The sequence below is a fragment of the Pelodiscus sinensis genome, chromosome 2 (assembly GCF_052426305.1).
Source record: "Pelodiscus sinensis isolate ZL-2025 chromosome 2, ASM5242630v1, whole genome shotgun sequence".
Classification (NCBI taxonomy): Eukaryota; Metazoa; Chordata; order Testudines; family Trionychidae; genus Pelodiscus; species Pelodiscus sinensis.
The window spans coordinates 183,646,318-183,659,366 of NC_143053.1; the positions used below are offsets into that span (position 1 = coordinate 183,646,318).

General features: G+C 47.0%; 1 protein-coding gene across 5 annotated transcripts in view; it reads right to left on the reverse strand.

Moving 5' to 3' along the window:
* The window catches only part of ATP2C1 (ATPase secretory pathway Ca2+ transporting 1), a 127,283-nt gene that overhangs the window by 76,216 nt on the left and 38,018 nt on the right, over window positions 1-13,049 (reverse strand). Inside the window, exon 2 of one of the 5 annotated variants that reach the window (XM_075921932.2) lies at window positions 12,455-12,602. The exons of 3 other annotated variants lie outside the window; for them this stretch is intronic. In XM_075921932.2, coding sequence (XP_075778047.1) covers window positions 12,455-12,460 — 6 coding nt within the window. In that variant the 5' untranslated portion in view covers window positions 12,461-12,602. Of the gene's footprint in view, window positions 1-12,140; window positions 12,162-12,454; window positions 12,603-13,049 lie in introns of those variants that run through there. One more of the 5 variants, XM_025181914.3, reaches the window with a different exon arrangement.

Below are 13,049 nucleotides of genomic sequence, written 5' to 3' on the forward strand. Positions count from 1 at the left end.
CAAATAAAAAAAAGCCACTTGGCTAATTCTCCACTGAAACCTCAGTGCAAACAAACTCACCCTGAAACCTCTTTTCCAGCTGCCACTCTAAACCAGGGCTGTCTCCCATGCCCTGGAGTGCCTGGCCCCTTCCTTCAGGTGCAGCCCAGCCAAAAAGACCCAGGCCTCTCCTCTCCTATTCTTTTTGTTAACGAATTGACGCCTCCCCTCCCCCAACAACCACTGCACAGACTGAAGGACAAAAGAGATAGTTTAACAGTTGAGGGTATCACCCTCCATGTCTCTGATTCACATATTTGAAACCCACAAAGTATTCCCCACTCCAAGTGTCTAATTTTCCACACAGAAATGGTACATACAGAGTAAGATAAACCAAACCAGCAGATCATGACAAAGATTGATGGGTTACATGAAATAAACCACCTTTGAGTTATGTATATTCATGTCCATGAGTCCATTTCATAAAGCATGGGGGGAGGGAGGGTCTGTCACATTCCCCTTAGGAAGGAACAATTTGTTTCACACACACAGAATGGGAAGTGATTGTCTAGGAAGGAGTACCTCTGAAACAGATCTAGGGGTCATAATGGACACAAGCTAAATGGACTACAAGCTAAATAGGCGTCAGTATAACTGTTGCAAGGAAAGCAAACATGATTCTGGGATACATTAACAGGAGCGTTGTGAACAAAAACACAAGAAGTCATTCTTCCACTTTCCTCTGCACTGATTAGGCCTCTGTTGCAGTATTGTATCCAGTTCTGTGCACCACATTTCAAGAATTATGTGGAGAAACTAGAGAAGGTCCAGAGAAGAGCAACAAAAATGATTAAAGGTCTAGAAAACAACCTATGAGGGAAAGCTGAAATAATTGGGCTTGTTTAGTTTGGAAAGGAGAAGACCAAGAGGGGACATGATAGCAGTTTTCAAGTCACAGGGAGGAGGGAGAAAAATTGTTCTCCTTGGCCTCTGATGACAGGCCATCCAGCAATGGCTTAAATTGCAGCAAAGGAGGTTTAGGTTGGACATTAGGAAAAACTTCCTTACTGTCAGGGTGGTTAAACACTGGAATAAGTTGCCTATGGAGGTTATGGAATTTCCTTCACTGGAGATATTCAAGAACAGGTGGGAATGGGATAGACATCTATCAGGGATGATCTAGGCCAGTGGTCTCCAATGCGGTGCCATGGCGCCCACCGAGGCACTTATGTGCGCCCACTGAGTGTCGGCTCTAGGCACTAGCAAACCAAGCATGTGCTTGGTGCAGCACATTGCCAGGGGCGGCTGGAATGCCGCTCCGAGACACAATGTCTAGAAAACTCCTGAATTCCTAATCCTTACCGCCTGACGCGGGCCTCCCTGTGGCTGCCCAAGGCAACGGGCGGGGTGGCAGAGCACGCGATGGGCCAGCAGCGAGCCACCGTCAGCAGGCAGGGTGTGTGGGGCAAGTCATGCTCGCAGCCCCGCCATGATTGGCTGAGGCGCCATGACATCATGGTTCCAGGGCTGCCTCACTGCCTTCCTTTGGCACCAGGGAGAAAAGTGCGCCCTCTAGTTAGCACGGGAGGGCATCGCGGCAGGGCGGCCCCGGCAGGAGCACTGGCCACACACCGCTCCAGTCACCTTCCCGGTGCAGCTTCCGGTGCCCAGCACCCAGCGGCCGTGGTGAGAAATGCCCGAGGGAGCCTCCCATCCTTGAAGCAGACTCCAGCACCCGGGGATCATTCGCGCTCCTCTGACTGGCATCAGCCAGCATAACCCAACGTGCAGGGGAGCGCACCATGGGCTTTGAGAACAGCAGCGGCACTGGAGCACTATGGCCCTGGTGGGCGAGCCACTCTCCCCAGGCTCTACAGGGCAGGCTGCACAGAGCGATCCGGGGCCGGGCAAGGGGCAGTCCCGGGTCACTGCAGCCAGGGACCACGCTGCGAGCCAGGTGCCTTTGGTCATCTCTCCACCTGCCTTGCGTTTACTAGTGACCCCTCTGGCCGGAGCGGGCACCCTTGGCCAAGGAGTGTGTGGGGGTTGGGGGAGCGCACATTGGCAAATGGGGGGCAACTCTCTCCCCCTTCTCTCTGCCTCAGTGCTGGTCGCAGAGGGAGGAGAGAGCTGCAGCCTTGGTGGGGCCAAGCAGAAGGAAGGCACTGCCCGGGCCAGGATGATTCAAGCAGAGGTGCCTAGGCTGTGGGGAGGGGAGAGCTACTTTGCAGCCCGATCTGGTTGGTCTGGCAGTGAGGAGCCGCTGGAGGGGGCCTCGCCTGCCTCAACTCAGAAATTTGGGGAAGGGGGCGGGGGGAAGGCGGAGAGGTGCCCCTGGCCCTTTATGTTTCCTGACTGTGTCCACGCGAATCCCCAGGCGGACCTGTATCACTTTCACCCCCTCCCTCAGGGTGCTCCAACATTTCCACATGTGCTGGGAGGAGGAGACATGAGGGTTTGGTGGGGAGCAGGAAAGGAGACGGAGTTCGTTCAGTGGGGGGGAAGTGGGAGAGGGGAGCGGACTAGGTCCGGTGGGGATGGAAGGGGAGGGGAGTGATTGGGTTTGACTAGGAGGGAAGAGGGCACAGGGTGGATCACGTGGAGGACAGAAGGGGGGGGGCAGACTGCGTCTACTCACTGAGGGGTAGAGTTTGCCTGGGAGAGGAGAGGAAGTGGAAACTGAGTTTGGTGAGTGGGGGTCAGGATGTGTGTGGACGGGGATGTGTGTGTGTGTGTGTGTGTGCGCGCGCGCGCGCGCGAGAGAGAGAAGCGGAGACAAGACGTAGGCTGGATTTGACTAGAAGGCATGATAGGAGTCAAAGAGCTGCAAGGTGAAAGGGGTGCTTTCCTCCTCGGTGCCTGTCCTGCAGCAGCGTGTGGGGGGGTGGACAAATTTTTTTTGCTTGGGGCAGTAAAAAGCCTAGAGCTGGCCCTGCACACCGGCCCTGCACACAATGCACGTGTGGCCCCACCCCGAGACACCCGGCGCACACGCAACCCCACCCTCAGGCACCCGGCAGCCCCAAAAAGTTGGGGACCACTGATCTAGACAGTGCTTGGTCCTGCTGTGAGGGAAGGGGACTGGTCTTGATGATCTCTTGAGGTCCTTCCAGTTCTAGTGTTCTATGATTCTATGTTGGCCACAGCAGTTCTCCCACTGACAGTGCTGTGCACACAAGTGCTTATGGTGGTGTTTCTTACGTCCCATGGAGTTGTTTATTCACAGGCCTTAAACTTGTTTATTCACAGCAACTTAAACTATGTTGACAAACTGTACTGTAGAAATAGCCCAAGATACCCACACTGCTCCTTTTAGGCCTCCCAAACTAGTTACTAGGTTTCCCACAGACACACACACTTTATATTCACATGATGTGATCACATCAACACCTTTGAATTCCTCTACCAGCTGATTCCATCCCATTGAAAATGAAAACTATTTATCTTCAGCTTTACATTCCTACAGAATTCCATTCTGGCCTACATGTATAATTTTACTGTGTGTTCTTCTCCACAATTCATGAGTTGTATTTATTGGTCACCTCCACCTCTCCCATTTCAGTTCTTCTGCTTGTTTAACAATTGCTTCTGGTTATGCACAAGATGCCTTCCTTATTCTGGAATTTTAAGCAACCATTCTCCCCACCGCCTCTAATCTGTCCGGTAGTACACACTCTCCAAACCTCAGTTTTTGCTATCATTTCTGAAATTTGTTACCATGGCTATCGTGAAATTTAATTACTGTTAGTGAACCAGTCAAATTAGGACTCTTGTAACACTAGACACAAATAATTAGTCTGCCATTAGTCTATACAGGCAGTCCCTGACTTACGCGGATCCGACTTGTGTCGGATCCGCACTTACGAATGGGGCTTTTCTCGCCCCGGAGCTCGCAGGCGGCGGGACCGCCCCCCCCCCCAGCAGACCAGGCTTTTGTTGCGGGACACCTGGGGTAGAGCAGCTGGGGTGCTGCCGGGTTGGTCCTGCCGGGACCTACCCGGCAGTGCCCCAGCTGTTCTGTCCCAGGAGACCAGATTCAGCCCCTGTTGAAACTGATCAGCAGCTGATTCCAGGAAGCCGGGGGCAGAGCAACTCTGCCTAGGGCTTCCTGTAGTCAGCCGCTGATCAGTTTCAGCAGCGGCTGAATCTGGAGCCAGTTCCGACTTACATACAAATTCAACTTAAGAACAAACCTATAGTCCCTATCTTGTACGTAACCCGGGGACTGCCTGTACTCCATTTGAACTATCCTTACTCCATCGTATTCCAACCCTACTTCTCTGACTCTTCAACAATTGTTGCTTTAAGCTACAAACCCTTCAAGTATGTTTTAGTAGACAACCTGTAACAAGATCACACTGACATGCATTCATGAAAGCCCGAAAAGCAGATTCCATTTCAAAACTACATCTATGCCACTGTAGATTAGGGATGTAAGCGAGTAGACGAATTGAGTAATCAGCTACTCACTCCCCTCAGCCCTTGCTGCCTCTGTATCAGAGATAACAAGGTGCAGGGGGACGGGACAGGAAACTGCTGGGGAGAGCCAGCTCAAAAGCCAGTCCCCGCCCCAGCAGAGTCTCTGCAGTGCTGCCTGGTGCCGCACACCCCATCCCAACACTATTAAAGGCAGCAGCAAGAGGAGGCTGCTGCAAAGCAGCCTCTGTACACAGGTGTTCCAGCAGGGAAATGTCCCTCCCCCCAGCCGGGCCTGGTCCACAGCAGCCTGGGCTGGCCACAGGCAGCTCCCACAGCAGCCCCTGTCCACAGCCAGCCCCAGCCACCACAAACAGGCACTGCTGGACCCAGCGGTCCCAGCTCACGCCGGTCTGGGACTGTGTTGGCTCTGCATTTTAAATGTAGTAAGAACTGCCCAGCTCTTACTACATTTAAAATGCAGATCCACAGCAGACCCAGACCAGGTGAGAGCTGGGACAGCTCAGTCCCAGCTCATGCAGAATCCATGAGCTATCCCTGCCACAGCTCTGCATTTTAAATGTAAGAGACAGGCTGCCTGCAGAGCCGCAGCAGAGGTAGCTCCTGAATCAGCACAAGCCAGGACAAAACACCTTCCCTCATTGACTAATCATGTAGTCGATACAAACTGTAACTTAACATCCTTACTGTAGATGAAATGAAGTTTTTGGGGAACTGGAGAAAACACAAAGTATCTGTAATAGCATAGCATAATTTAGCAGCCAGAGAAGAGACACCAGCTGCTAAATCTGGGAAATAAATTTACCTGATTAGGACAACAGATTACAACATTTAGTAAGATGACCAGCTTGGTGAATGAGAGCATTTAGAATACAAGGGTATTGAAGCGGTTTAGACACAAGTTTGTGAAAGCCATTTTCCCCTTCCCATCTCAACCCAAAAGAACCCTAAGCCAGTAGACTTGAGTGAGTGAGTTTGTGGAAATACTATACTGAAGTATTTGAATAAACATATGAAAGTTTTGATAACCAGAAATACTAGGCTCCAACTTAATTCTAGAAGTTGAGAGAAGTGATGAGAACCATGTTACCTATTTTCTCTATTAACAAATTAAAGTCTAAAAAGCCTATAAACCTAGAGGGAAAAGGAAATGTGTGGAGCTGTAATGGTAGGTTCCAAAACCTTCCCATCACCAACTTCATCTAGGGAGTGTCTTTTTTGCATGTCATGTTTAATATTTAAAAAAGAAGTTAAACCTCCCTTGGAAAGTCTTAGGTTCGACATTAGAAAAAACTTCCTGTCAGGATGGTTAAACACTGGAATAAATTGCTTAGGGAGGTTGTGGAATCTCCATCTCTGGAGATATTTAAGAGCAGGTGGGACAAACATCTATCAGGGATGGTCTAGATGGTACTAGGTCCTGCCATGAGGGCAGGGGACTGGACTTGATGACCTCTCGAGGTCCCTTCCAGTTCCAGTGTTCTATGATTCTATGACTGGATAGGAAAGGTGCAGTCAGTCTCCTAACCCTGCTCCCCAAGTCACTCTGAATGTAGCACAAGATAAGTAACAATAACAAAATGAGCAATTTCATCCTGATATACTTTCCCAGAAATGTGTTAACTTGCAGGTCCACCACTAAATGGTGAAGGAAATGTTCATAATTTAGAGAATCAATACTGATGTCACTGTCAGGTGGTTGGACAAATATTGTTTGTAGCTATTCTCTAATTGTTTCATGATTCAGTGAGTTAGCTGGCCAGGACTCAGGACAGTTGGGTTCCATTCCCAGCTCTGCCACTGGCCTGCTAGGTAAAGTGATTTGCCCATGGCTTCCCCAGTTTCACTATCCATACAGTGACTAATCCCAAATACAGAAATTATGGTTTGACGTCAACAGAATGAAGAGGTTCAACTAATAAAGACAAAGGAACATAACCTTGGGTACCTTTCTTCTCTAAGGTTTAGCTGCATATCCATATTTCTACAAAAGGCCTATGCATGCCAAAAAAAAAATTACAATTTGTTGTAAAGTGGTGAAAAATTGTGGGAATAAAGTTGAAGTCTACAGCAATAAATCAGAAATAGCCGTTTCACAGAAACCTGCATTCCTCTCCCTGTAGGTTAGCAACAATTCAGAGTTTCATCACATGCAGATTTTGGTCAAAATTCTTTAACAGACTAGCTGGCAAAAAAAGAGTTGATAAAATGCATCATGAATCTGTATTTAAGAACAGGTATGAGAGAGAGTGGCTAAGCCTGACTATCTCATAGGCGGAAAACTCAATTTTCATTGTTCTACACACAACAAGCTTTTTATTCTGAACAGCATATGACAAAGGAACAAGTATTTGCTTATGAAGTAAATCACGTACTAGGATTCAAAAAAGAATCCATGGGTTTCTCTCACTCATCATTCCAACAAAAAGGGGGGAAAAGTGCTTTTCCCACAGCTAGGTAAAAAACTATATGAGATGAGCACCTCTTATCCTCCAACTGACTAGAAAACAGTTGGAGCTTCTTCTCAGGCCTCATCTTAAATAATTCTTGTACTGAAGCTGACAAGATGGAAGCATAAGCAAGGTCCTGGGACAACACTAGAGGGAATCCCAGCTTCTAGGAATATGGGGTTTCTTCAGCCCATTAGGGAATAATAAATGGGGAAATGTATTTCATGTTGACTTCTCAGAAGCATACCTGCATATTAATACATCATTGCTTACCAAAACTGAGTTTGCAAAGGCCAATATAAGTTAGAAGAGCAATGTATTTTCACTTTCAAGTTGAACCATTTAAAGCAGGGGTGGGGAACCTTTCGGGTTGCGGGCCACTAACCCATAGAAAAATCTATCCAGGGCCACACACAAGTGAGAAGCAAAAAAGGCCCTAAGTGAAGAGAAAGACACTCCCCACACTCCCTTTACACACAAGACCCCAGGGGGAGAGGGGGGACAGGCTAGTAGATGTTGTGTTTCCCCAGCCCTGCTGGGTGGTAGCAGGGGGATTGAGCACGAGCAGAGGCTCCCCAATGCTGGGGGTGGGGAGATGGAGCCTTGGCCAGATCCAGATAAACCGGAGGCCACATCCAACGCCCGGGCCTGAGGTTGCCCACCCCTGATTTAAAGTCACTGCTCTAAAAAACCCACTCTCCCAGTCTCAAAACCTAAAGTAGCAATGTTTCAGAGCAATACCTTATTAAAATATTTAGATTCATTTTTCCAAACATAATACAAATTTAGTTCTAACTGTAATCTTTATTCATATGTCTCTTCCAGAAAAAACATTAAGTGCTACTTAAGATGGGATAACTAGTACAGTTACTAGGATATGGCCATTCCTAGTATCGAGCTGCAAAAAGTGTTGACCGGGAGAGAAGATAGATAAAAAACTCAAAATAGCAAAATGAATAGTGGGGGGAGGAAAAGGGATGGAATAGCAGATGTGTAATGAAAATACACACTTATAACAGAACAACCTGTCAACCTTCTGGAGACTAAAAGGAGGAACAGGAGCACTGCAAATGTTGAGAATTCTACCTTTATCTGTGTACTGTCCCATTTCCATAAATGTCATGGCCAGCTCAAATTACTTCAATCTCTGAACATGTTCTCTCTATTCATAATATGGATGTTAAAGTTATCTGCACTTACAAAAAATTAGTTTGAAGGAACAGTATATATTCTAAATCAGACCTCTTTGTCTCAGTTATGTCACTCATTTCCCTTGCCTTTGTCTCAGTTTCTTTCACAACCCAAAGGCAGACACAATATAGTATAAATGATGCTACACCTAATAATGACATCTACCTCTTACATAGCACTTATCCATCAGTAAATTTTAAAACACTATACAATCTTTTAATGTATCTGTCCTCACAAAGTAAAAGGATATTGTATTAGTTACAGGCTCAGCACCTAAATTACTTATGAGAAATCTTGGCAGCAAGAACAAAACAGGTTTGGCATTTAAGTTAAATCCAGAAAATAAATCAGCATTGATGGCAGAGAGAAAGTGTGTATCTAAATTTACCAGAGTTGCAGCTGTTCATCTATAAGATGTCTCCTTTCTTCCCCATAAGTAAAGTCACATTTTAAATTAAAAGGAATCATTAAGCTTGCACATTTTACTCATTTATTCCTATAGATCTTTTTAACTTGCACTGAATTGACTAAGAAATCACCTCTCTCTCGCAACTAATGTTCAGAAGGGTCAGACTAGTTTGGTCCTCTACAGTGTAGTAGAGAAAGCAAAAAAAGGCCTAGAATTTTTGTATCTATTTCTACCATACACAATTCAGGCTGGATAAACACTTTTTAAACTTATACATTCACCTGGTAACATGTTATTTTCATCTTTTTACACTCAATCTCTAATAGTCCCAATTTTTAAATTAGGTATTTCTTTGCATTAAAATGCTTGCAATGTAAATTACAGAAGAAGAAAAAAAAATCAATGCAATAAGTGAAGTCTGTTCCATGAAGAACTCTAGTATGCATTCCTTGCTGTTGCACATTACTACTTTGCAACTAGAGTACAATACTCCCTTAGACAATTAAAAAGTTCAATTCCACAAGAAACTCATTGCTGCTCAAATTGTTAAAGCACAGCTCTGTTTTCAAAGTAAATTAACCGTAAAACCTTTAAAACTTTGTACAAACAAAAAGCTACAAGTGGTTCTCGAGTATGTCACTGCAACTTTCTGTGATTCTACAATCAGTATCTTGTTCTTAAAATAAAATATTTTCCTCATTGCTGTCAGAGACAGCCAACTGAGCATCAGAAGGAGTAAGAACTTATCAATATATATTGCCAAAGAACCCAGGTAATACTTCAGTAATACTCCCCCATTAGCTGTCCCCCTTCTGTTCCCATCACCTCCTGTCTGCCAGCAGCCCTCCCAATAAGTGTTTCCAGGGCCTGCAGGGATCAGCTGTTTTGCAGAGTGCAAGAGGCTTTGGGTAGGAGGGGAGGAGAGAAGGGAGGGGCCTGAAGATGGTCTAGGGCAGGGGTGGCCAACCAGTTGGAGACGAAGAGTCAAAATAGCAGTGGACAGAGTTCAAAGAGCAACGTATTATATCTTTCTATATATAGATAGGTAAAAATAAATATATAGTACACAAAATGTAGTGATAAAACAACATTACAGGATATTTCAGTCAAAAAAAAAAATCTATACAAAAATCTCTAGCTGCTTAAATTCACAGCTAGTCCACAGATCTTTAGAGAACTTGACAAGGAACAAACAAATTAAAGGAAAAACCTTTAAAAATACAGTAATATTCTCACACACAAAAAAAGCATTCCCAGCATGTATTTTAAATCTAACACTACTGCCCTATTATGTCCTGTGAGTCTTTTAAAATTAAAACTGAACTGAGAATTAGCACAATCAGAAGTGCCTGTCCCGCACTGCAAATATGAGAGGTTCAAAAACAAAAAGGGAGAGACTAATATCTCAGAATAATTGCTTCAGCCTGGCAAAAAATAGCCTTTGAATTCTCTTTAAAGAAACACAGTGTAAACCAGATACATGCTGATTCTTTGCCCTGGAATTTAAATAGGACATCGGTGTTGGCTGCCTTATTCTGCATCCATGAAGACTGAGTTTAAGGTGCTTCAGCCCCGCCCCATCTCCCTTCCCTCCCCCACAGGCACGCACCTCCTTCCCTCCCGCAGCTCTAACCTAATGCCTGGGTCCTGAAGCCGCCACTACCACCACGCGCTTTTCCCTCCAGGCACTGGGGGACAGTGCGCAGAGCGGCCGGCCGTGAGCACGCGCTGGGGCGCCATGCACAGAGCGCCCGGCTGTGAGCAGTCTAGGTGCGTGGCTCAGAATCAGCAGGAGCCACAATTTTTTAAATCAAAAAGCCGCATGCATCTCGAGAGCCACAGGTTGGCTACCCCTGGGTCCAAGGGATTGAGCAGTAAACACCTCCAAGCACATTGGAAAGTTGGCACCTGTAGCTCCAGCCCCAGAGTCGACACCTTTTCAAGAAGCCACATATTAAACTACTAAAGAACCACATTAGCCACCCTGACTTACACAAATAAAGAGAGACTAACTACATACAGTTCAAAAATGTGGAAGAAAAAATGTCTAGCATAACATTCTCATAAACCCATTCTATTGTGAGTAGAATTCATCTTGATTTTGGAGTTACTTCTACAGGCAGTCCCTGACTTACGCGGATCCGACTTACGTCAGATCTGCACTTACGAACGGGGCTCTCTCGCCCCGGAGCTCGCAGGCAGCGGTCCCGCCACCTCGACCTCCGGGGCGAGAAAAGCTGCTCCCGGTGCCCCTGGTCTGCTGGGGACCGTCCCCAGCAGACCAGGGACACTGGGAGCAAAGCTGCAGCCGCGGCGGGGTCCCGCGCCTCTGAGGCTTTGCCAGAGCAAAGCCTCAGAGGCGCGGCACCCCGCTGCGGCTTTGCTCCTCGTATCCCTGGTCTGCTGGGGGAGGGGGGGCGCAGCTAGTGTGCCCCCCCCCCTCCAGCAGACCAGACTTTTGTTGTGGACCCTGGGGCAGAGTAGCTGGGACGCTGCCGGTTGGTCCTGCGGCGCCGCTCTGGGCACTACTGGACCAACCCGGCAGCACCCCAGCTGCTCTGCCCCAGGCGTCCTGATTCAGCCGCTGCTGAAACTGACCAGCGCTGACTACAGGAAGCCCGAGGCAGAGTTGCTCTGCCCCGGGCTTCCTGGAATCAGCCGCTGATCAGTTTCAGCAGCAGCTAACTTGGGGACGCTTGGGGTTCTTAAGTTGAATCTGTATGTAAGTCAGAACTGGCGGTCAGTTTCAGCAGCGGCTGAATCTGGACGCCAGTTCCGACTTACATACAGATTCAACTTAAGAACAAACCTACAGTCCCTATCTTGTACGTAACCCAGGGACTGCCTGTATTTAAAGCTAAGTAAACAATTTCTCTAGAATCACAACCTGTACAAGTCAGAAAAAATTCAACTGAAGCTAGGGAACTCCTAAACCACAAGCATTATTATCCAAAGTGTGCAATGGATGCAGACCTCACTGACAAGTTTTGACAGACTGAATTTGTCAATGTATAACAGAGAACGGGAGTCTTAGCCCAGGGTGAGGGGAGATGTCATTGTTTCAGGGGCCACAACCATACTGCTCTAGAGATTCTAGGATCAGCCTGCTATGTACAAATATACATAGAGTGTTCACACTATAAAAAAGGCTTGGTAGGAGAAGTCACTGGACTGTGATATCTATGCACTATTCTTAGTGGTTATATTACTGGAAGGAACACCTAGAAATCCTACATAAAAAGAAGTGGCAGGGAGCCAAATGGTATGGAAACAAAGCCATCTGTTTTGACTTTTTAGATCTACACGTTATATATCTTTGTGTATGATATTTAGATACTCAGAATAGGATTATGAAGAATCTCATCAGAACACCATTCCATCTGTTAAAATCAGGAAAAGGCAGTTGAAAAACTTCATATTGTGAATAAGCCACTACAAAAGTTAATAGGTTTACTCTACGGAACTAAAATTGTGCAACTTAAAAGGGAAAAAATAGTATTAACCACCTTTCAATTTCATATTAGCTTTCTCTTTTTATTTCAACAAAAGAGCAGGGAATCTAAATAGCCACCCATTAAAGAATTCACTAGTTTTAGGATACATATTTAATTCATTATTTTCAAAGCAACAAGGTGCAATTTCCAGTGTCAATAAGAGCACAAATACCTACTTACTGTTAAGACATTCAGGAGGTGAATTTATTTCAATATATTTTGCAGAAGACAAAACGAGAGCTCGCACCACAATTATGTTCAACACATATCTTGCCTCATAGATGATAGTCCTATGATGTGTAAGGTAGGATTTCAGAATAAGAGGAGCAACACATAAAACCTCAGCTATTAGATGAGCACGGCAAAGCAACACTGTAAATCCTGGGGTGGTATACACACAGCTGAATGAATTAGGACCACTAAATCACATGCCAAAAAAAAAAAAGCCCCTCTCTGGGCTCCAATGAAGCCAATGACTCTGATGAGAGTTTTACCTTCATTTTCCATCGAAACTGCACTTGAGTTGTTAGTTACAAAGACTTTAGCAACAGCAGCACTGGAGCTGGCACACAGGAGAAGAGGGAGCCGCCCCAGGATCCCAGGCACTTACACCGCTCCCATTGCCCCCACCTGCAGCAACATCTGCAAGAGAAACGGACGCTAGAGCAAAAGGAAAAGCGGAGCTCCGGTTCCTTTCGCTCTCGTATCCACACAGCCCGCGCCGAGACGGACACGGCTCACAGGGCGAGCTGGCTGGCCGCTGCCATGGGCGGATTAGTTATCCAGCAGCCACGCCGAACAGGGAGACCCAGCAACCAAGGCAGCACAGAAGTCGCCCCAGCAAAGAGCACAGGACGCGTTTCGTTACACCAGGTCCCAGCAGCTCCATAGCTAACCCCCCCAATCCCCCCCCACCATCATCCTCGCCCTGCCGCCCCGCCACCGAGAACCTGCTCCCCCCCCCCCCGCCCGCCCGCCGCGCCGCGCCGCGCCGGTGACGCGGTGTCAGAGGCACGGGGGGGCTTGGGCGGGGCTCTGACCTGTGACCACCCTCGTCCCCTGCCCCAGAGTGGGGGGGGGCTCGGTCCC